The sequence below is a fragment of the Branchiostoma lanceolatum genome, chromosome 18 (assembly GCF_035083965.1).
Source record: "Branchiostoma lanceolatum isolate klBraLanc5 chromosome 18, klBraLanc5.hap2, whole genome shotgun sequence".
Taxonomy (NCBI): domain Eukaryota; kingdom Metazoa; phylum Chordata; class Leptocardii; order Amphioxiformes; family Branchiostomatidae; genus Branchiostoma; species Branchiostoma lanceolatum.
Genome location: NC_089739.1, coordinates 14644544 through 14667767, shown reverse-complemented (window position 1 = coordinate 14667767; position 23224 = coordinate 14644544). Strand labels below are relative to the sequence as shown.

Genomic DNA, 23224 nt, shown 5'->3' with positions numbered 1-23224 from the left:
AATACCTACTTAGTTTACGTAAAAGACGTTCATACAATTTGTGTAATTTGGGTAGAAACGATGATCAACTGATATGATAAAAGGGAAGAAGTTATCTGCATATTCAATAAGAAGAAGTACCAATACCGAAGTCACAGAGGTTGATGTTATTTGACGAAGGTATTGTTGTGTTGTTTTAACGGTTAGCCCCCGACACAAGAATGGTAGAGCCCAGGCTCTAGAGGGGGAGATGAGCCCTGGGACTGGTGTGAGTTACAGCTGGGAGAGGCCCAGCAGGGGGCTGTATGATGAGTTTGATAAATGTAGCGTGTAGAGATCTTTGCATGTTCGACTGATGCTTGAAGGAACTTTGATTAATAGAAGTATGATCAATGAGGTGGTGGAGATCAAGCTGTGACATATATCCCGAAGGTTAGGTTATGCATCATACATAAAATTTGCAGCTTTTGGCACAGGTATTCTTTAAACAGCTTTCTTGTTTGGGCTACTTTATGTCTTCGCTTTATATGCCCTATTATATTCTATGTGACGTGTGCGCACTAGTCAATATGTTATATATGCAACTTCAACATTTGCTGACAAACACCACATCTTTTACGAGAGATTCTAATCTTTAAAACACACATGTGTCTTGATAGTCAAATTGCTGATCTACATGTATGGACGTCTAAAGGGTATGGATACAATGGTTGACAACACTGACAGCATTATCTGTTGTAGTCTATGAGAACATTACCTGAAACCATGCGCCCGAAACACTATCGTAAACGTGCAAAAACCTGGGGCAATTTGTCTGGCGCAGAGAAAGACGTCTAAGTTGTCGTCTAACCAAAAAAGTTAATTTTCTCAGGCTAGAAGGCAGCGGACACTATACACACCCCTTTTCTGATGTGGATCCTTCCGCAAACCTCCGCAACCTTTAGTCTTTTGACCGACAACTGTTCACACGCCTTGGTCCACTTTGGGAGTACTCTCTGATAAGGACGGTAAGAATACAATTTTCTCATGTACAGAGCTATTCGAGCATTCATTTCCTTTTGGGCAGGCTGAGGGGCATCCACATATTGGGGCTAAAGTTACTCAAGGTATATGCAGGTGAATGCAGGTAAATTTGACTGGTGTAAATGCAATACCGCGCCGTATTCGTTCGGATTCTGTCGGATCATAGGGTCCGGATCGCCGTGTTCCATGTCAGTATTCGTCAGGATCCGAGGCCATTTCGTGAACTGCATATTCCCTCAATGACTCAATTTTAAAAGCAATGGATATAGATAGCTTACACAACGGATTTAGGAGAACTAGTGTTACCTATATCGTACGTATTTTGGTGTTTGTTTTGAGTGTTGACAAATAGAATTGCCGTTTGTTAATGCTTACTTGTCTGGCCCTTGAGTATCGATGGTTGGAAAATAGCATTTTGAATGTTCTTGAGTTTTACATATACACACCTAAATGCACTGTTTGGTTAGGCAAGTCAACCTAATATCTATTAGGACCATATAGCATTTTAGTGGGATCGAACAGAGGAAAAAAAATCAAAATTCAATTCATGAGCCGGTTGTTCGGAAATTCTATGCAGAACACACAACAAACCAGGTCTCATACATGTAATTAACATATTCTCAATGCGTCGTTGATATTCTAGTTCTGTATTGAGAGCAATGAGCGGCCAGGTTGCCTTGCTGGTTTCCCCAGCTCGAGCCCTAGTAGACGTTCCAGTGGACATCAGAGTAGCGGGTCTGTCTCCCAGACAACCTGTCACCTTACAGGCACGACTGGTGGAGGTGCCTGACCGCGTCCAGTCATATGCACACTACAGAGCCGACGACAGCGGCAGGGTTGCCGTAGGTCAGCAGCCTTCTCTAGGGGGACTGTAAACTGGTGAGAAGGCCCAGGTTCCTATATCAGGGGTGTCTAAGTATTCATAAGAATTTTACGGAATTCATACGACCCTTACTAATTTGTTGGGCTAGCGCCTGGGTCATGTGACATGAGCTGAATATTCAAGATGGCGGCCTCGGGACTTCTGTTTCTTTTTACTATATGTTGGCTTTAAAGAACTTTAGGGCTTATCCAGTTCTGTTAAACACCAACAACCTCAGCCGGCATTTCTATTGGCTTATAAGGTGACATATCGGTACAATTTAGACCAACTGGCAGAGCGAAGACTGAGAATTGGTGTTAGCCATGCGCTGGTCTAACCAATGAGTGATGATCATATGAATTCCGTAAAATTCGTATGAATATTCCAATTAGAATGTATTCCGTAAAACAGGTATTCATAATTAGGCACCCTGGATGTGCATATGTCAGCTGTGAGGGTAGGGATTATTATATGACTCTACCTGTAGGGATCTCGATCTTTGTCTCTGATGGCAACCACGATGTAAGCAGAGTCAAGAGGTGGTCATCCATTTTATAAGTCCTGAGTTTCAAGTCAATCCATTGATCTAAAAGGACATGCACTGAAGTTGAAAAGTTTGGTCTTTCAGTATGCGAATATTCATTTGAGCTGCACAGAAAGGCCACCGACTCCGATTGGGATCTCCACCGGTAGAATAGAGTTTGTCATCTGATCTGTATGATCAAAGATGCTTGAGGATGCCCTTTAACCTGAACAATAAAACAGACTATATAGTCTAAGGCCACAGCAAGTACATCTTATACCCCCATTCCACTTGGACGGCGCTCTCGCAGCGCTCTCACGGCGACGTAAAATTGCCCAGGTCGCCGTGAGAGCGCCGAACTCCTGGAAAACGTGCTCACGTGGAATCTCTACGGCGACCCTTGCGCGCTCTCAGCGTGACCAAAGTGTCAAATGTCAGCAACTATTTATGAGTGACCAAAGATTTCAGAGATCACTCAACGAATTCCAGAGATAAAGAACGAATTTTTGTTACGTTTTGTGTGCTTTGTTGTCTTCTCAGTCATACCTTTATCTCTTGCATCATATTTGAATGATACAATCAAGGGAAAGTAGATTCAATTTTGGTCGCTGTACGGTCGCTCAGTGTGTGTCTTAAGTAATATATGTATGTTCAAATTGTTTTTTCTGTGTTGTCTGTCATGTAAACTGTTTGCAATGAATATATTTTATAATTCTACGTTTTAATAGAAACGTAAATCACAGAACTTTTAAACACATTTTGAACCACTGACAATAAAACTTGGAGGGAATTTGATTTGAATGTAAGCAAGTACTTGTAGTTATTCGTCAATTTGTATTACCAACGAGCAAAACTATGATTTTACCACAAAATTCCCAGAAATTCAAGATACACCACTTCAAGAATGAAATTTGTTTTAACTACAGTCATAAGACCATTCAATCCTTTTGGAGCGCTCGCTGCGATCCTTGAGCGCTCGCTGCGGTCCTTTGATCCCACCTTGGGCGCTCTCACGGCGCTCACCGCGCTCTCACGGCGCTCTCACGGCGCTCATCGCGCTCGCTCCGCGCTCGCTCCACGCTCTCTCGGCGCTCGTTTTTTGATCGCCATCCTCGGCGCTCTCACGGCGAAGGTTTTGAGCATGTTCAAAACAAACGCTGAGGTGACGGCGCGCATGGCGCTCTCGCCGCGCTGTCGGCGCTCTCTCGGCGCTCTCGCCGCGCTGTCGACGCTCTCAATGGCGCTCTCGCCGCGCTAACGGCGCTCTCACGGCGATCTGGCAAAAATGAGGTCGCCGCGAGAGCGCGGTGAGGGCGCCGTCCAAGTGGAATGGGGGTATTAGCAAGCGAGCAAAAAAAGCAAGATGCCTACATTTTTTTCAAATATAGGGACCATAAATCTTGCAACAACAATCAAAGCGATTAAATTTGATTTTACAACTAACAAAAATGTATTTCTGTATTCTGTAATAAGTAAATGAAACTGGTCTCAACGTTAACGTCATTAAACAGAAGGAGATGAGCATTTCTATTACAAAGTAGGGTAATGACAACAAGCCACATCTACATTCTTGTCAGTATCCGCAAGCCGGTAGCTTTGTTCAATACATTCAATACTGCCAATTGCCCGTGAAGATGTGTATCTACCAAAGGAAAGAAATACAGTTCACTGTAAAAGTAGAAAAAAAATAAGAAGAGAAAACGTAGAAATTGACAATGGCGTTCATCTTGCCGAAAGAGAAAATAATGTTATTCAAAACATATAGGGATTTTTGGCTAAGGGCCCCCAGGCGAGAAGCTTTCACGCTTCAACATTTGAAGTAGGGTGTAGAAGAAAGGTACACAAATGTAATAGTTGAGTTCAGGGTAAAATCTACAAAGTTTTTGAAAATGAACTAAAACTTTTATATAAAGCTCAGCGGAGGTCATGTTAATTGCAGTCGACGCACATTAGTGGAATGTTATGATATCCAAGCACAGATTTACGTCGAACGAACGAACAAATTTCATAATTGAACCCACATTGTCGAAAACGGCATTCCAAGTATTGTTTCGTACCATCGTTGCCGAGCCTCTGTTGACTACGGGTGTCTGGGATAAATACTGTGTTCTGCGATCTTGAATACATGCCTCTCGTTTGTAACCTATCAATATGGTGGACGCCACAGAACGTCACAAACACATGCCTGCAAACACCCAATCCTTTTTCAGGTGTTGAACAGATGGGGCTGTTCTGGAGCATGCAGCCCTCGCCGGGTCAGAGTCTTGGTCAACGTCTGGACAAGGAAAACGTGACAACACCACACCTAGTTGACATCAGTGTACACGAAGGACATGTTGATGTGATGGGAGAAGATACTCTTCCACGTCTTGCCCACACGTGTGTCGAGTGGTGGTACATGGCGGATGGAGTGAAGAGGATGCCTGTGAAGGAGGGACGCATTCGAGGGACGCTGTTTCTGCCACCCGGTTAGTGAACACCCGTACTTTGCATAATTAATGGAGGATTTTAAAAACCCTGCATTCCATGATACGACTATTTTAACATATGTAACAATAGAGGGTTATTGATATATAAAAGTTACAAAAATGAAGACAATTTGCATAGTTAATGAGAAAATGCTGTAACTCCATATTGATAGATAGCTAGAATTTCCTACTTGTGGCATTTGGAAGTTATGTGAAGCTAAACATGGTTGAATATAGATTATGCAAATCAGGGCCTGATTTACATGATCGATTGGAAAATGCTAGAATAGCCTTCTTTGTGAAGATAACACTGTCATACTTAAGACAACGTCTTCTTTTGTGTGGAGAAGATGATCAACTGAGATACCTTATGCAAATGACGAATTTATTTGCATGATAAATGAAATACACTCATGGTACTTAGGTCGAAAAGGTTATAATCATTTGGTGAAGGTATGAGGTCGTGAAACTCTAGTAAAACCCTGCCATCAAGTGAGACGTACTATTTCATTGTATTAATTATCGAGTAATGATGTTAGACTAGTACACTAGTACAGTTCGTAGTTGTAATTATTCCATGCTATTTGCATACATTGTACTTGATACAATTGTTATGCAATACACTTTAACTTGCCACACCAGCGTGCACATCATAATTTGCTCTTTTGCAGGTCCGGGGAAGTTCCCAGGAGTTCTTGACATGTATGGAGTCCTCGGAGGTTTGACGGAGAGACGGGCTGCCTTGCTGGCGTCCCGCGGCTTCGCAGCCTTAGCACTGGCTTACTTCAATTACGATGACCTTCCAAAAGATGTGACAGACATTGATCTGGATTACTTCGAGGTAATGGAAAAAATACACCAGTTTTGTCGTCAAGGCATGCTTTGGAGATTTCTTAAGAGCTTAATGTAATGTTTTTAACTCATCGTCATGTTATTTTTTAATTATTGGTAAATTAATTCTCCGAACCAGTGTTGTACTCCTCACGGCAATGTGTAAGCGAGTGAGGGCACTAACGATCACTTCTGAACATATACACAATGATTACTGCTGACGATCTTTTTCTGATCATGTAGAGTAAAATACGCAGGACCGGTACGCTGAGGTACACCAATCACCTAGTGGAGCATTTGCCGTTACGTCATAGGGAGCCTAGCATGGATATTATCGCAGTTATGTTTAAATCTTAGCTCGCTCAAGCGTTTTCTGACATCTAGCGACATTTTGGCCTTCTCAAATAACTCCATTAAGTGTGTATAGCTCACAGAAGAAAATTGTAACATTCATAACGATTATGTATAAAGATAAAACATACCAGAAAGCTGTGCACGCTTGAGATATGACCGTTGGAAATGCAAATGAAGGACACCAACATGGCTGTCGGCGACCTGACTGACAAACGTCCTTCTTCAAAAATTCTTTCATTGACGCGTAGGAGGCTACAGACTGGCTGCTGAGGCAGCCATCCGTCCTCGGTCCCGGGGTGGGAGCTCTGGGCATCTCTAAGGGAGGAGAAATCGCCTTAGCCATGGCTGTACACTTGGACAAGGTGCGTCAGATACATGTACTGTATTACCATTCTTGATCTTAAAAACTGTGACTTGTCGAATGACTTGGTTAAAACGTTTATGAAGGTTAGACTTGGGATGGACACAAATTTTACTTGATTAAAAATCCAGTAGATTTGTTTAAAAACAAAGCATCTATTGCAATGTAACATATTGTTAGAGGTGTAAATATCTGACTTTGGTCTCAGCCATTTTGGCGCTTTATTATCAGATAGGTATAACCATAACTAGAAATCTACTGAATATTTCGAACTGTACTTGCGTGGAAAGTTGTAAAACTTGTTGTTTTTCATCAAATCTTAATAATAGGTCCAATACCTTACCATGCCGCAGGACCGACCTGTCCTTTTGTCGAAATAGTGATAGCATGTTTTCACTTGTAGAGGCGTTTAGAGCCTCCTGCACTTCCTACGGGGACGTGTTAACATATTTCTAGGTAAAGACGTAACGCATTCAGCAGAATGACCTGCAAAATAACCCACAGATAGATTTTCTGGCATAGTCACTGATTGCAAGGTATTATTCCAACAGGTTGCTGCAGTGATATCGATAAGTTCCCCAACTGTGATCGCCACCGCGCCTCTCCCGTACAAGGATAGTCTTCTTCCTGCTGCACAGTAAGAACCCGTTTTGCTGGCAATATCAGCTGATGAGCTGGTCTTAAGTAGTAGACAAATCTATTTGGCATCGTGGGACATGATGGTTTACATGTCCAGAGTCAATAGGTCAAACCGCTGACGGGCCCCGATAGTGCACCGTGGATATTGTGACTTGGGAAATGCACTTTAGGCCATCCGGTTAGAGATCACACGGTTCTTTTATATTGTTATTTCATATAAAGCCATGTTATATATGGATGGCATCCGCGCGCGCATCAATGTTTGCATCACGTTAACGAATATTTCACATTTTCGAACTTAGGCCATGTTGATTTGATTATATGGATGGCATCCTCTAGGGACCCCAAACTGATGCTATTGTGAGAAAAACAAGCGCACAGAGTATGGTATACAAAACAAAAGATTCTTCATTTTTGTTCTTTCACATATTCTTTGATTTTGGAATTGTCTTTGGAATTCTACGACATTATTACACGTTTTCCGATATTTTGTTGTAATTAACTACATGTTTTCTAATCGTGCAAAGAACTACATATGTCAACTCATTTTGCAGCTGCCTTGTACGATTTATAGTATGGTCAAAACCTTCTTTACATTGGAAACGGACGAAATCTGTCCTTACCTAGATTTCCTCAGAAAACTTGCCCCAGAATACAAATACGTACCTAGCTTCGGTTAGAACGGTCCATTGGATACTACAAGGGCTAGGGGCACGCTTAAGATCCTAAGACACTCATTGAGAAGAGTAGGGCTTCTCACCGGAGTACGCTAGTCGCATCCTATTCACTCTCAGACTGGCTAACTTTAAGCTAGACCTTCATAATAGCCAATGTTTGGTTGGGTAGTCTTGTCTGTCGAACCAATAGATGGAACTGAAAATGACAATTTGGCATCAAGAAAAAGTAAACTGAACGTTTTTAAATATATGGTATTAACAATAATATTTACAAAACACTTTGACTGGTTGGAAGAGAAGGGGAAAGAAAAGCATTCGTCAAGATGCATGGTAATATTTTAAAAACAAGTTTGGGTCACCGTACTTTCACAGAATGGTGATGGAAAAAATTACGTGGACGAAGGAAAACATCGGAATCGGCAAAGACTGTTTCGAGGATTTGACTGTTGAACCTGGTTGTCTGGCGTGGATACAGGTTAGATATTTGACAGTCTTTTCTACCTCTGAATATCAAACCCTTTCCCCATTTGTCCATATTGTACCTATAATTGTTAGGACTAGGCCGGGCGCGTCAGCGATATTTAGATGTAGATGAAAAACTGAATGAAGCAGACGCGTCAGAATTAGGGGTGGGTACCGGTACAGAAAATTCAGGTCCGGTCCAGGTCCAGGTCCAGAGGGTCAGGTCCAGGTCCGGACCTGTACCTGTACCTGATTAAAATCGTGTCGCAGTACATCATATTTTGGAGAGCGAGACACACGTAAAGGTCTCTGTGAGTCCTACAAATTATGTTCAAATTGTATATTGGAATTATGTGATTATTCTCGGTACACACTATATGTGCACTCGCCGTCTGTTGACTCATCTATATATGATTAACAGCTAACGTCCTCGAAAAAGGAAACCACGACTCGTTAAATCTGCTTATTTTGTATTAGACCGGTTATGTGTGACCGCCTGCTGGTAGCCTGGTACTGTGAATTTTCTAATCGGTCCATAGGCCGGTCCACTGTTTTTTTCTGGACCGGTTTTTTGGACCGGTCCATAAGAAAATACCGGTTTTGTACCGGCACACGGTACCGGTACCCACCCCTAGTCAGGATGGTTGAAAATTTTCGATATATTCAACATGATGAGAAATCCCTCTGGCATTATTGATTTTTATAGAGATACATCTTGTTGGAATAACTTAAACATTTATGTACGTTTACGTACTAATCAGATGACCTTGACCTTAGTCTAAAGTCCGTCCTAAGACAAATATTTAAAAGAGTTTTCTGTTCTTGCCAGAGTTCTTGCAACATGAAACAGTATATAGGCAAACATTTACAGACAGTTCAAAATAATATTGGTGACTGGAATAGTGGAATAAGCCATGATTCTAATAAGAAATGCTACGAAATACAATCTAAGCTTTTTGCGTTGGACGTCTTTTTTGGACGCATGCAAGACGAACTGCCCTATTTTTTCTGCAAGGAGTAGGTTTTGGGAAGTTAACAGGGTGGTAGTTTTTTATTTTGTAAGTAAACATTTGGAAATTATTGTGAGTCTTGTGGCTTCTTTGAATAGCTCTTTTCTTTCCTGATCATTAGCAGGGCAGTTGGGGATAGAATGTAGTACAATAATTACGTAGTTATACTTTCTTTTCCTCACAGCTAATACAAACTGTTGCGAAAATTTACAGGATTTTACAGATTGTCTCTGTCAACTGAACTCATGTTTCTTGCCTGTTACTTCCCCAATGAACCGTTAGGTGGAGAAGGCGCGGTGTCCCATCATGTTTATAACTGGTGAAGATGACCAAATGATATCTGCTACCGACCACGGAAAGCAGGTGAACTATAATGATACGTTATATAGATCTAGGCAGGACAGTTAGCTCTTTTGTCGTAGGCATGAACCTACAAAATGTACAAATCTCTTTCTAAGCCCGACTAGACTTTTTTTTGGACACAGCTGTCCACTAACAGAGCTTGATATATGCGACGGTGAGTCAAAACTGAACGACATTAGTATCATATCAGGTTCATTTGTTATGCAAAAAAATGCAAAACAAATAAAGGCCAATGTCTTCGTGAGGCTAAGTATCTCAATCCGTTTTCCAGATTTGTATAAAAGACTGAGTTGATTTGAAGATTACCACACCCTTGGAAGTACATGTACGTCAGAAGCAAAGAGCAGCACAATAGGATTCAAATTTCCCAAACCCACAATTATTATCATAGGAGGCTAAAACTGCACAAGTATCAAAAAACGTATCTCTATAAGCCACATGCGTATTTTCCTTTCTGAATTCATAGCGGTCATTATGGTTCTGCGCTGTGTTGATTGAAGGTTTCAGTGGACTTAATTGTATTACAATAAGGGAAACGAAACTTCTTAGTCGCTAAGTAGTCGATAACCGTGTCTGGTGTGGGTTCTTTTTAAGATAGTTGATGGCAAAGTAGTCACCAAAAACCTTGAATAAACACATCACCTATATTCGGCTATGAATTCAACTGGCTCTTATACCACACCTCACTTCAGCCTAGCAGCTGTAAAAGAGAAACTGTCAATAGTACAAAAAAGAAAATTAGCATGTAGGTTGTAGAGACATGAACTATAATACAGGAGTAATTTGAGCTTTCTATAAAGATTGCAAAAGTGTCAGGGGGAATCATCTCTGCTTCTGACGAGCTTCCATGGGGGCGGCCATCTTGAAATCTACTCATAATAATTTGGACAACAAATTGAAATCTTTCAGCCTCAAGAACATTTGGGCCTTTACATTCCAACACCACAAATTAACTTACTTTGATACTAATGATTTCACTTTTTGACTCACCGCGGTACTTCAAATTAGATAGGTTGAAGTCAAAGTAGTAGAAAATGCTATATCCTTGATTTCTTGGTGATGGATCTGTAATGCCATTACTACAATAATAGTCGTGTTTTGGTGCCGGACACAATAAATACACAGTCATAATGAAACACTAAAAAAGAAATGGAAAACTTGCTTTCCCATCGGTTTCCTCGAATATGCGGAGACACTTCATCCGTAAATGATTCTAACTAGTTGTTAACTGGGAGAATTCGGATCAAACCTGGGAAGGGTATCCCGGTTGGGGCTGTACTGTCGTCTTTTGGAAGGGACGTAAATGAGGGTCCCGTGTTCGAGAAGGTGCCTCGATCACGTTAAAAGGGGAGGGCTAGGAACCCTTCCCTCTAAAAATACTCTGCTACAGAAACAGCATGATCACGTTAAAAGGGGAGGGCTAGGAACCCTTCCCTCTAAAAATACTCTGCTACAGAAACAGCACGATCACGTTAAAAGGGGAGGGCTAGGAACCCTTCCCTCTAAAAATACCCTACAACAGAAACAGTATGATCACGTTAGAAGGGGAGGGCTAGGAACTCTTCCCTCTAAAAATACCCTGCTACAGAAACAGCACGATCGCGTTAAAAGGGGAGGGCTAGAAACCTTACCCTCTAAAAATACCCTGCTACAGAAACAGCACGATCACGTCAAAACGGGAGGGCTAGGAACCCTTCCCTCTAAAAATACTCTGCTACAGAAACAGCACAATCACGTTAAAAGGGGAGGTCTAGGAAGTCAACCCTTCCCTCTAAAATTACTCTGCTACAGAAACAGCACGATCGCGTTAAAAACGGAGGGCTAGGGACCCTTCCCTCTAAAAATACTCTGCTACAGAAACAGCACGATCACGTTAAAAGTGGAGGGCTTGGAACCCTTCCCTCTAAAAATACTCTGCTACAGAAACAGCATGATCACGTTAAAAGGGGAGGGCTAGGAACCCTTCCCTCTAAAAATACTCTGCTACAGAAACAGCACGATCACGTTAGAAGGGTTGGGCTAGGAACCCCTCCCTCTAAAAAATACTCTGCTACAGAAACAGCACAATCACGTTAAAAGGGGAGGGCTAGGAACCCTTCCCTCTAAAAATACTCTGCTACAGAAACAGCATGATCACGTTAAAAGGGGAGGGCTAGGAACCCTTCCCTCTAAAAATACTCTGCTACAGAAACAGCACGATCACGTTAAAAGGGGAGGGCTAGGAACCCTTCCCTCTAAAATACTCTGCTACAGAAACAGCACGATCACGTTAAAAGGGGAGGGCTAGGAACCCTTCCCTCTAAAAATACCCTACAACAGAAACAGCATGATCACGTTAGAAGGGGAGGGCTAGGAACTCTTCCCTCTAAAAATACCCTGCTACAGAAACAGCACGATCGCGTTAAAAGGGGAGGGCTAGAAACCTTACCCTCTAAAAATACCCTGCTACAGAAACAGCACGATGACGTCAAAACGGGAGGGCTAGGAACCCTTCCCTCTAAAAATACTCTGCTACAGAAACAGCACAATCACGTTAAAAGGGGAGGTCTAGGAAGTCAACCCTTCCCTCTAAAATTACTCTGCTACAGAAACAGCACGATCGCGTTAAAAACGGAGGGCTAGGGACCCTTCCCTCTAAAAATACTCTGCTACAGAAACAGCACGATCACGTTAAAAGGGGAGTGCTAGGAACCCTTCCCTCTAAAAATACTCTGCTACAGAAACAGCACGATCACATTAAAAGGGGAGGGCTAGGAACCCTTCCCTCTAAAAATACTCTGCTTCAGAAACAGCACGATCACGTTAAAAGGGGAGGGCTAGGAACCCTTCCCTCTAAAAATACTCTGCTACAGAAACAGCACAATCACGTTAAAAGGGGAGGGCTTGGAAGTCAACCCTTCCCTCTAAAAATACTCTGCTACAGAAACAGCACGATCGCGTTAAAAACGGAGGGCTAGGGACCTTCCCTCAAAAAATACTCTACAACAGAAACAGCACGATCACGTTAAAGGGGAGGGCTAGGAACCCTTCCCTCTAAAAATACCCTGCTACAGAAACAGCACGATCACGTTAAAAGGGGAGGGCTAGTAACCCTTCCCTCTAAAAATACCCTACGACAGAAACAGCACGATCACGTTAAGGGGGGGGGGGGGCTAGGAACCCTTCCCTCTAAAAATACTCTGCTACAGAAACAGCACGATCACGTTAAAAGCGGAGGGCTAGGAACCCTTCCCTCTAATAATACCCTGCAAGAGAAACAGCACGATCACGTTAAAAGGGGAGGGCTAGGTACCCTTCCCTCTAAAAAATACCCTGCTACAGAAACATCACGATCACGTTAAAAGTGGAGGGCTAGGAACCCTTCCCTCTAAAAATACCCTGCTACAGAAACAGCACGATCACGTTAAACCTATTATAGCTGCCGAGTCACTTCTGTCCTCTCCGCAAATAATAACATATAGGGGAGGACAGAAGAAACTCAGCAGCTATAACAGGTTTACATACCCGACTACATCTAGCTAGGCACGACAACATGACCATTACTATGTTGCTGTTTACTCGCAATATGTCCTGTCCTGTACGTATACAGTCCATAGCGAGAATGAAGGCTCACGGGAAGACCAACTTCACCCGCTTGACTTATGAAGGGGCAGGTCACGTGATTGAGCCACCTTACACTCCTCACTGCAGCACTGGCAATTTGAACGGTACGGGTAGACAATACATCTCTCTCACGTGGTGGACATGATAGAACGAAAACGAGGGCATTGTGGCTAACATTAGACAGATCCTGACTGCCAATCGCAATTATCTTTTCAACCAATGATAACATGGTAATTCGAGAATCTACCAATCAAGAAGTGGCTGCATGTCCGTCAAATATATGCATTTTTATGTTTTTATTTTGCATATCTACGTTTTGACGGAAAATGGCGGGACTATGGGATCAGTCAATGTGGCTCTAAATTGTCACAACTTTTCTGTGCAATACACTGGTTATAATATTGATAATTGAATATCATATCTTACAACTTAGTGTGATTTGTGTGTGTGAGCATATAAGTGTGTATGATTGCGCATGTATGTGTGTCTCTGTATGGCTGTATGTGCATGCATGTGTGTGCGCGCTCATATGTTTGTATGCACATGTATTTATGTATATGTGTGTGTACACACCGTTGTGTGTGCGCGCATGTGTGTGTGTGTGTGCCTATGTGTGTGTGTGTGAGTGAGTGTGTACGAATTTTAGCCTCTGATCTAAAACTCTTCAAATTGCATCACTTCAAATAGTAGTATATATTGCTCTTGTTTCCTCTGCTTCACCTATTTCTTCTTTTGCTTAACCTTTGTTGGGTAATTTTCTAGGTGTCTTCACTGCATTTGGTGGAAATCCAAAAGATGTTGTTGCTGCCCAGGAAGACTCTTGGTTCAAGATTTTGGGTTTCTTAAGAAGGCACTTAGACAAGAAAAGAACAGATAGCAGACTGTAGGGGACGGCTTACTTTAGCCTGTAGTCCAGCCTTGTTAGCTTTGGTCCGCTCCCAACGTAGCCTGGAGTCCAGCCGCAAGCTGTACATTGCAAGATTTAGATTTAATTCAATTGATGTACTACGAGCTTTATGCTATTTCAAGTCTGCAAGCTTCAGAGTAATTACCGCACTACGAACTTTAGTCTAATTCACGCACTGTATGCTTTAGATTATTGAGGAACTGCAATCTCTAAATCAATTCAGACACTGCAACCTTTTGATCAATTGGATCACTACAAGCTTAAGACTTATTCACGCACTGCACGCTTTAGATTAATTGAAAGTAGAACAAAACTAGATATTATTACCGGGTAATTCGTGCATGGATGGCATATGTAAATCTCTTGGGTCATTTGACATTAAATCGAGGTAGGCAGATGTAGACATGGCCGTTGAAAAATTGATACATTTTGGACCTTAATGAATCATTATAGGCTATAAGCCTCCTCGCAGATTCAATTACGCATGCGCGGTGCGCAATGCATTGTGGTCCGGTCAAAGGTCAAGGTCCCTTCGCGTCCCTCGTGCAAATATGGCTGGCGTCCCGTCCACATCTACAGACACGGGGGATACAACAACGTTGGATCACTTCAAACTTTGGCACAAAGACCGTTTGGTAGCGTATTTGAGGGAAAGAGGACTTCCAGTGACGGGAGACGTCAATTCTTTGAAGGCCCTGGCTTTCGGAGCTACAGTAATGCGCGCTCCTTTGGTCCCGACTCCCCAGGAAGAACAAGAAAAGAGGTACGCATTAAAATTTCTTTCCTTGGCCTCGTGGCAAGTCCTACGTGCATTTTCGGTATATCTACATGACTGTTCTGTGGTCGTTAAATTTACCCTTCTGCCTAACTCAACGGCTGTTTATAGGCAGTCGGTGGCGTATTGTACAGGGAAACTTTGCGTTGTACACGTAGGGCCCTAGGCCTATACCCTCTTAGTCTTACTTTAAGCCTCCTTCGCACACTGAACTCTAGGCGCACGTGTACTAGAAGAGAAATAAGGAGTTCACTTAACTGCACTTTTTACTGTCGTTGTGGTGATGATTTCCACATAGTCTTTGGTAGAGAGATCTTGGATATTTTACCCCCCTCCCTCATTAATTACCATACTTATTTTATTTCTTCTTCTGTTTTGTTTAGATGTGAAGACTACAGATCTCTGTTGACCATCGACGGCAAGAAAGTCCCCGACCCGCTAGAAGACCTGAAAAGTGGGTGGCAAACCGAGGGAGAAGGGATGCAGCACTGGCCTCCAACCATGTATGCAGATATGGCGGAATACCTGGTAGCAAGTGGGGAGGTTGATCTACGGAAGAGACTTATGGGTGACTACAAAGACGGGAAAGCCTTTTCGTACTTCGATGCATACATGAAGTTTTGTATCACCCTATTAGCGATGAGTCAGATGTGTGCTTTGTGAAGTCAGCTAGTGCCCGATCGCAGAGGAGGAATGATGAGGCTCATCAAGTATGGGTCGCACTACAGAAGTCTACTGGCAAAGTCCGGACAGCTTATTGCTCCTGTTTTGCTGGGTAATAATAATATTGTCGAACTGTATATTTGGACAATGCAAGTAATTGAATGGTGTACAAATTAGTTTACTAACATATCTGACTGTATTGTAAAACATGTACATGTATATGTGTCATACTAATAAATGCTTTATTGACTGCTTTTAGTTTTAGAAACATTTGTTGCTTGCAAAGTGCATGTTGGACCATTTCAGCCATTACAATAAAAGTGCTTAACAATCTGTACTGCATCATCACATGGAATCATTTTCCTAGACTGCATGGCAAGAAGTGCTCTAGAAGTAGTTACTTACATTTTCCTTTCATTTTCAGTTGATAATATAAATCACGATTTCTTACAAACACAAGTTTCATAGTAATCAGACTTTCCTTCACGTTTTTACAGCTTGGGATCCTCGTGCAATCATGTCGCAGGGGTTCTATTCAAGATGGACCATGCGTGGACAGAAGGCATAACAAACAAGTCCTGCACATCAAAACCTGCAGAATGGCCACAGCCAAAGAAGGGTGGAAGCACAGATGCCAAAAAGATCAAGAACATGGAGTGGTGGAGCCCCAACTGGTCAAAAGGTAAAAAAAAACAGCCCATCAACACCCCCACTCGAAGGCTCTTCAGTCCTACAAAAAACGCATCACCTCCAAGTCTAGAAGGGTTGATGTCAGACTTGTATGTGTCGAGCAAAGATGCTTGTGCATTCAAGTATGCAATGCCAACAACAACAAATGCCTATCCAGTGGAAGATGACATTAACGTGGAAGAGGTCATTGATTTGGTGACATGTGAGAGTGTTCCACTACCACTTTCTGAGCTGATAAAACTACCCACCCTTCCCACATTCAGCACAGAACAGATTAATGCCCTTGTCGAAGCTACAATGGAACAGTCAAGTAATCCTACCTGGAGACAGCAAAGAATTGGCAGGGTTACAGCCTCCGTGGCTCGGTCAGTAATGGTTATGGCTAAAAAGGTACAAAGTGATGCTCTCATTGCGCAGGGGATTTTAGATGGCATCCTCGGCTGCAAGAAGGAAACAACTGTGCAAGTGGATGATTTAGATGCAATAAAGTTTGGACGGCGCACGGAGCCAATAGCCAGAGAGGCCTACATTAAAGTAATGCGGAGCAAGGGACACAAAGGACTCACCGCCCAAGAGACAGGACTGTTTGTGTTGAAAGACCAGATTTACATAGGGGCCAGTCCTGATGGATTGGTAACATGCCAATGCTGTGAGCCACCAAATGGTCTACTTGAGATCAAGTGTCCATATTCAATAGCTTGGGCTGACCCAAAAGCTATTCCGCCAAGTTACCTACGGAACAAGGAGGGGCCTCTAGCTCTGAGACACATGCATGGGTACTACAGTCAAGTACAGATGCAGATGATGGTGACAAACACTGCGTGGTGCGATTTCTTTGTCTACACAAATCACGGATACTACCTGGAGAGGGTCCTAGCTGACAAGAAACATCAAGAGGAGTTACGCGCAGCTGCATCAGTTGTCTTTGAACAGTTGATAAGTCCAGGACTACAACATCCTTCTCAGAGTAAGAGAAGTCTTAAGACAAATGTTACATTTATAATATTCCTGCAGTAATATGTAAAAGTATATGCTACATTACATTGTTTAATTGTATTAACTACTTGGTTGTATTATGTAATACATACATTCTGAGAGTGATAGAGAATATTTGCTTCACAATTGCATTATACATGTGCAACCATATTGAGGGATTACATGTACACTGAGAATTAAGTTCTTCCATATTTTTCTTCACACAGATACCGCTGATGCATCAGGAAATCTTCATGGGGATACACAATCTCCTAGCAAGGACCATGAAACTCCAGGTTAGACATATACAGATTACATCTTTTAAAACCCATGAGAAATAAAATCTAAGCTACACGTAATAGTACATGGGAATGAAAACACCCTGTAACTCATTGTCTTATATGCTTCTTTTTGGTCATACAATAATATTTTTCTCTAAATTTGTTCATGTAGGTAATGTTGACTGTCCAGAATCTGCACATCCTGTCAGCGCACCTGCAGACACAGTCCACCCTCCTGAATCCACATCCCGGGATGATCCACCTGCACCTCCGCCTGCGAAGAAAAGAAAAGTGACTGCTACGCGACAGAAGAAGAAAGCAGAGAGAGCAGGGCCTGTTTACCTCTGTGGAATTTGTAATTCTGACTGTGTTGATGATGTTGAAGATGAAGATGAAAACAGTGTCGCTTGTGACATATGTAACAGGTGGTTCCACTGGGTGTGTGTTGGATTTGAAGCAGATGACCTGAGTGATGACTGGTATTGTGATGAATGTCAAAAATGAATGTCCAGCTTACCTGTACAATTATGTTCCCACCAATGGAGGTCGCAGGTTGGAGAGTGCTGCACAGACAACGACAATATCATCTAGTAGTGGCAGCATGTTGATTGGCACGGTGTTCTGCAGGATTGCGAACCATTTAATCCGCCCTGAAAAAATTTTAAATATTACTTTTAATAATTGACTTGAAACTTGATTGAAATACTTCATTGAACCAGGGAGTGTTTAAAACCACCTTGACTGAACTGATATTTGCCTTTCTTACCTATGGCTCTTTCGACATGAATTCGTGCATTGGCCACTTTCTTTGTTTTTGCAACGGCTGCTGCAGTCTGCTGGATCCAGCCAGAGCTAGGAGGTGGAATTTCCAGTTTGACTTGTTTCCGGACCAGGTCGCTTGCTATGGTGAAACCCCTGTCTGCCAGGATGACATCTCCCGGGTCCACCAGTTCCAAGAAACCTGAATCCTTTGTGATGGTTTTGTTCGAAGACCTTCCACCATACCCTTCTGATAGGAAGGATATGGTGCCATTGGGAGTAATGCCAATCAGATACTTTGCAGTGTTGTGTTTCTTGTAGTCGCTCCAGGTCAGTTGTTGTAGCTCGAGGCGTCTGGGTTTCTGCATGAAGATTTCAGTACAGTCTATTGTGCATCTTAGTTGAGGATACTTCTTTCCGAGATCTGGGGGCATATGTTGTAGAATGGCTTCTTTTGCAGGCCAAAAGATGAGGGGCTTCAGATGTGATGCTAGCATGGGAATCCATGTGTTGATGATTGTAGAACAGAGTCCTTCAGATATATGGAAAATGTCACATAACAGTGTGTTTGTTACGTCAAGTCTGAGTTTCATGAGGACCAGGATGAGTTCGTCTCGACTGTGTAACTTGCGCTCTGGTCCAAACTTTTTGGGGCTCTTGGTGAATTTTCTAACCCCCTTCTTCATGTGCACAGCTTTTGTTCCTTTCCAATAGCTTAGTTTGTTCGCCTTCTTTTCCACAGACTTATGTAGGCCCTCTAGGACTTCTATTGTTTGTAGACCGGTGTTTCACATACATTTTTATCAGTGTTAACGAACCGGTTGATGAGTTTGTTTGTAAGGGTTTTTGAAGGCTTGTTTGGAGTGTTGTTGTTGTTCTTGGCGTGCTCACCTCTTAACAGATCAAGTTCAATTTTGAGCCTATCATTCTCCTGCTGTAGTTTGATACAGTTCTGGCAAACAGTGCTGTGTTCCCTGAAATTCTGTTCACAGTAGCTGTGATCACTGAAATTCTGAGTAGAGGATGCAGAATAAGAGCCATGGTCAAGGTTTACAGAACTTGTAGATTGTTCATCTTGGACACCATGTTCAGGTTTGACAGGATCACTAATGATTTCACTACTTGCTGCTTGTTTACGTGAAGATGGGTTCTGTAGTAGCTGTCGAACTGCAGGTGGTTTTCTTGTAGATGGCGGCTTGACATCATACCCAAGGTGTTCAGTAGGGAGTGGGTTTGCTGTCGTTGGCTTTCCTTCACGGAAATGTCGGGAGCATATCCTCGACTTCCTGTAAAGAGAACATATCAGAAAATATTGCTGTAAACCCATGTATGCACTGAACTGTGCATTAGTGACACACAATGTATGATTCTTTCAACCCGTGTAATACCCCTATTAGTATTAGACAATATCCCGCATAAGTTGATTGTGTATAATGCATCTGTGTTTTTAGACAGAATTAATTTGTGTTTTGTATGAAACTGATGGGAAGTAACCAATTGTGTCTGAATATGTATAAAGAACTACATATTTAATGATTGCAGATGTTACACTGCCCTTGATTTATATCTTGAATGGCCTGATGACAGTTTGTTGCTCTATCATGTAAATCTTCTTGTGTTAAAGTTCAGTATTGTTTAATGTATTCCTTTGTAGAGACTGGTTTGTAGGTATTATATATGTATATATACAGATATATATTTTTGTTCATAGAAGGTACTCAAGTTATACATTTCTATTTCTGAGTACTTGCCTTTGGCTTGGCTTCCAGTCTCTCCTGTTAACCAACTTTGTCCACTGTTTTCTCCCAATCGGGTCCTTCTTCTCTGATGGAAAGGTCCACAGAATGAAGGGGGGTGAGCATGTGCACCGTCCCTTGTTGTGCTTGTAGCCTGTGTTAAGATTCAACATTTTCCAAGGGCTTAGTATCTTCTAATGCTAGTATACAGCAGTTCACTTGTAAAGGGAAGGGGACATGTTTAGCAGGAAACAAAGCTACAAAGAACATAATAAATAGTGGCCTAGCCATATTTATGTGTTAATTAGAGGACACAAAGGCTTGGAATAAATACAAGTCACTTGAAATGAAATCTGTTTTTGTGCATCTTCCTGTACAACATTCTATACATTGAAAAAAAATGTATCCACTGCCATAGATTTATCTTCAAGCATTACTTAAGTTTCACTCAAATGAAACCATATCTGACAGCGGCGACTGACACCATGCTATGGCCCAAATACAAATTATTTACCCACAAGATTAATGATGTGCGGTGTTGTAGACATGGCCGGGGTGCGAATCCCCATCTGTGCATCGGACGTTACTGGTGATGGCTGTAGTCCTTCTTAGCGGAACGGTAAGCCGTAGGTCCGGTATTTCCGAAGAGCCACAAAATTATTAGGACAGACATAGACGTAGACAAACAAATACTGGCTTGAACGTGTTAATTTTGTTGGTTTCGAACAAGAGGTATGGAATGAATACAACACATTCAACAAAACAAAACACCGTGTGCAAAAATAAATGAAGGAAAACCTGGATGAGCGGCGCACTGTTCGACTTCCCATTTCTCCACCCTTCCTCGACCATTTTCACACCCAACCACAGCACAGTGGCCCCAAAGACTGCCCTTCGAGTCTGTCTCACAATCAAACTCCATAACATCCACAACAATTTGGCTCGCCCTTGAGGTGTCGCCAAAAATATAGCGAAAGCTTGGTTCGAATTTCGCGGGTCCCTCTGAAGGCCGCAGAACACAGTATTAATGGGCGCCGATGGTAGTTCGGGTACGAAGTAGTGCGTCACATTGCCCGAAAAGGTCGTAGTTTTTCTTCTGTGCACGTGAGCGAGGCTCAAACTGTGGTGATGGCAGAGGAATACGTCAGTTTTGAGACTGTACGAGTTTTATTACGATGTTTGTTCAGTCGGGTTGGATTCGCGCTTGAATATTGTTAGCGCCCGACTACTGTGAGTCGGCTGCAGTCCTGGTTCGTCCGTCAGTCTGACGACGACCGCTTTAGTCATATCAAAGTCGCCTTAAAAAAGAACGAGCCGGCAAATTTAACCTCATTTTGCACATATTTTGCAGATTGAACCTTGAAGTCAAGCATATTAAAATATGGCACCCTAATTGTGCACCTTTCTATAAGTTTGCAAGCGTCGAAGCGTCTCACTATGTAAATTCCTATAGCCTATAAGGGTATTTTCTGCAACCTGAAGGGTCATTGACCTTTGACCTACACCCATAATTCCATGCGGCGCTGACTCCGTGAGGTCGCTTATTCTCTAGTAAAGGCAAATCAATCACTTCTCAGCATCTCTTTTTGTTTTGAGAAAAATCTGATATCATAGTGACATACATCAATTTAGTCTTAACGGTTTATGTAATATTTGCGAGGTTTTCAGCTAGCCTGATCAAACAGCGCCATCAGTGACCCTCGATGTGTTTTTTTATTCGTGTCTGTGCTCTCTGGCCGTCGTTTTAGGTTAATTTGACTTGCTATAAGAGAGCAAAATGAGCTTGACATAACATCGTCCTGTTGGACCTCTCGGCTTCCACGTGATACAGAGATGCCACCAGACGTCACATTCGTTTGGTCGTTACTGATGTCGTCCAAATTAACTAGCATATAGCCATTACTTGAGTAGATATCACATATGTATCACATTTGCTGCAACATACATTGTAAGCATTAAATCATGTCAAATGTGGTCCCATCTATACCTTTGTTTGAGATTTTTGTCAATCTAAGTCGTGTGTAATCTTTTTGCCCTCTGTAGATGTCGTTTCGGCCGGGTTATTTGATATGCTCTTGCAATATTCATGTCAGTCTAAGCCTAGAGATCGCCAATTTGGTCTATAGGTGTGATGCAGTACGGTTAAATATCATGTTCGTCTTGGGCCTCCTAGTTTCCACGGGATGGACGCAAGTCATTATTTGTTTCTTCGTTGCTGATTTCGTTCAAATTAACACTGCTGTATGGCTCGATACGCAGGGTGTTGTTGATGGCATCGAAAAGTACAGTGAGGTAAGGTGTCAGCTCCGAGTTCTGCTCGGTTTCTTCTGTCGTTTCCGTGTCCTTGCTTGCGTTGTTGATAGCCGATCCGGAGGATTTGTGTAGCCAATGAGAGATCAGTTCTGATGTGTTAATGGTGACTCTTTGTCGTTTTGGGGCCGGATCATGTCTTGCTGAAGCCTCCTCAGTTTCGTCTTCTATCTCAGCTGTGTTATTTGCGTCCCCTGTGGCAGATCCAGAGTGTTGGTACATCTGATTACTGACGAGTTGAGAACTGATGATGACGCCGTGCAGTCTGTGGACTGAATTTTGTCTTCTCTTGGAAAAATGTCGCTTGTATATCATCATCACAACTGCCGTCCCACCGATTAAACCTATTAAGGCGAAAGTAAATCTGACAGGTATGTACAGATAGTCCATACGACTTAGCTGTCCGTCACCGGTCAGTTCAGACGGGGACGTGCACTGGAGATGGTCAGCCTGGAAGATGACGCCGAGGGCCGAGAACTTGGCGTTGCAGACCAGCCATCGCATTCTACCGTCACAGTAAAGAGGGTTACCTTGGAGAAGTATGGTCAGTCGCGTGTCAACGATTTTCTTCCAATTCCTTTCCAAAACCGTGCTTATCTGGTTGTTGCCGAGATGGACATCTAACCAAAGAACTGTTGTATTATGGCGGATCAGGGACAGAGCCTCAAAAGGAACCGCCTTCAGTTGATTTTCTTCGACCTCTAGCCTACACAAGCTGTTGAGCCCGACGAAGGCTCTCGGAGACACTGTCTCGATGAGGTTATGTTCCAGATTGATTGCCTTCAAACTGGGCAGGTATCGGGCCCAAGTGTTGCAAAATTACATATATATAAAGAAAAAAAGTTACAATATATAAGGAAGGTTTAACACATATATATATGTTCAGGTTTACACATATATATATACAAGGGAAGACACACAGCGCGAGCTTCCTAGGGGGGTCCGGGGGTATGCCCCCCTGGGAAATTTTAAA

At 42.5% G+C, this 23224-nt stretch overlaps 3 protein-coding genes across 4 annotated transcripts; 2 read left to right on the top strand and 1 right to left on the bottom strand.

The window, feature by feature from the left end:
• The first annotated feature begins 816 nt into the window (after window positions 1-816).
• Window positions 817-15500, top strand: LOC136424034 (bile acid-CoA:amino acid N-acyltransferase-like). The gene is made up of 8 exons (XM_066412437.1): window positions 817-986; window positions 1646-1873; window positions 4467-4855; window positions 5527-5696; window positions 6289-6402; window positions 13142-13259; window positions 13918-14038; window positions 15221-15500. Exons 2-8 carry the CDS (start codon window positions 1662-1664, stop codon window positions 15498-15500), a joined length of 1404 nt encoding a protein of 467 aa, XP_066268534.1. The 5' UTR covers window positions 817-986; window positions 1646-1661.
• A 225-nt stretch (window positions 15501-15725) lies between these two features.
• LOC136424248 (uncharacterized) lies at window positions 15726-18891 on the bottom strand. Its single transcript, XM_066412780.1, has 3 exons — window positions 18213-18891; window positions 17964-18096; window positions 15726-17720 (listed from the first exon to the last, which is right to left on the bottom strand). Exons 1-2 carry the CDS (start codon window positions 18889-18891, stop codon window positions 17972-17974), a joined length of 804 nt encoding a protein of 267 aa, XP_066268877.1. The 3' UTR covers window positions 15726-17720; window positions 17964-17971.
• Window positions 16041-18994, top strand: LOC136424246 (uncharacterized). 2 transcript variants are annotated; one of them, XM_066412779.1, is made up of 4 exons: window positions 16041-17157; window positions 17393-17461; window positions 17619-17697; window positions 17752-18994. In XM_066412779.1, exons 1-4 carry the CDS (start codon window positions 16041-16043, stop codon window positions 17948-17950), a joined length of 1464 nt encoding a protein of 487 aa, XP_066268876.1. In that variant the 3' UTR covers window positions 17951-18994. The 2 variants fall into 2 exon arrangements, with proteins under 2 accessions (XP_066268876.1, XP_066268875.1); XM_066412778.1 differs by having other exon boundaries at window positions 17619-18994.
• Window positions 18995-23224: the final 4230 nt, after the last annotated feature.

Coding starts and splice junctions, on each gene's coding strand:
- LOC136424034 (XM_066412437.1), top strand. CDS start 1,662: ATGAGCGGCCAGGTTGCCTTGCTGGTTTCCCCAGCTCGAGCCCTAGTA. Junction 5,697..6,288: donor TTGATCTGGATTACTTCGAG/GTAATGGAAAAA, acceptor ATTGACGCGTAG/GAGGCTACAGACTGGCTGCT. Junction 14,039..15,220: donor AAAAGAACAGATAGCAGACT/GTAGGGGACGGC, acceptor TGTTTTGTTTAG/ATGTGAAGACTACAGATCTC.
- LOC136424246 (XM_066412778.1), top strand. CDS start 16,041: ATGGACCATGCGTGGACAGAAGGCATAACAAACAAGTCCTGCACATCA. Junction 17,158..17,392: donor ACTACAACATCCTTCTCAGA/GTAAGAGAAGTC, acceptor TTCTTCACACAG/ATACCGCTGATGCATCAGGA. Junction 17,462..17,618: donor CAAGGACCATGAAACTCCAG/GTTAGACATATA, acceptor TTGTTCATGTAG/GTAATGTTGACTGTCCAGAA.
- LOC136424248 (XM_066412780.1), bottom strand. CDS start 18,891: ATGAAGAAGGGGGTTAGAAAATTCACCAAGAGCCCCAAAAAGTTTGGA. Junction 18,097..18,212: donor TCATGTCGAAAGAGCCATAG/GTAAGAAAGGCA, acceptor AAATTTTTTCAG/GGCGGATTAAATGGTTCGCA.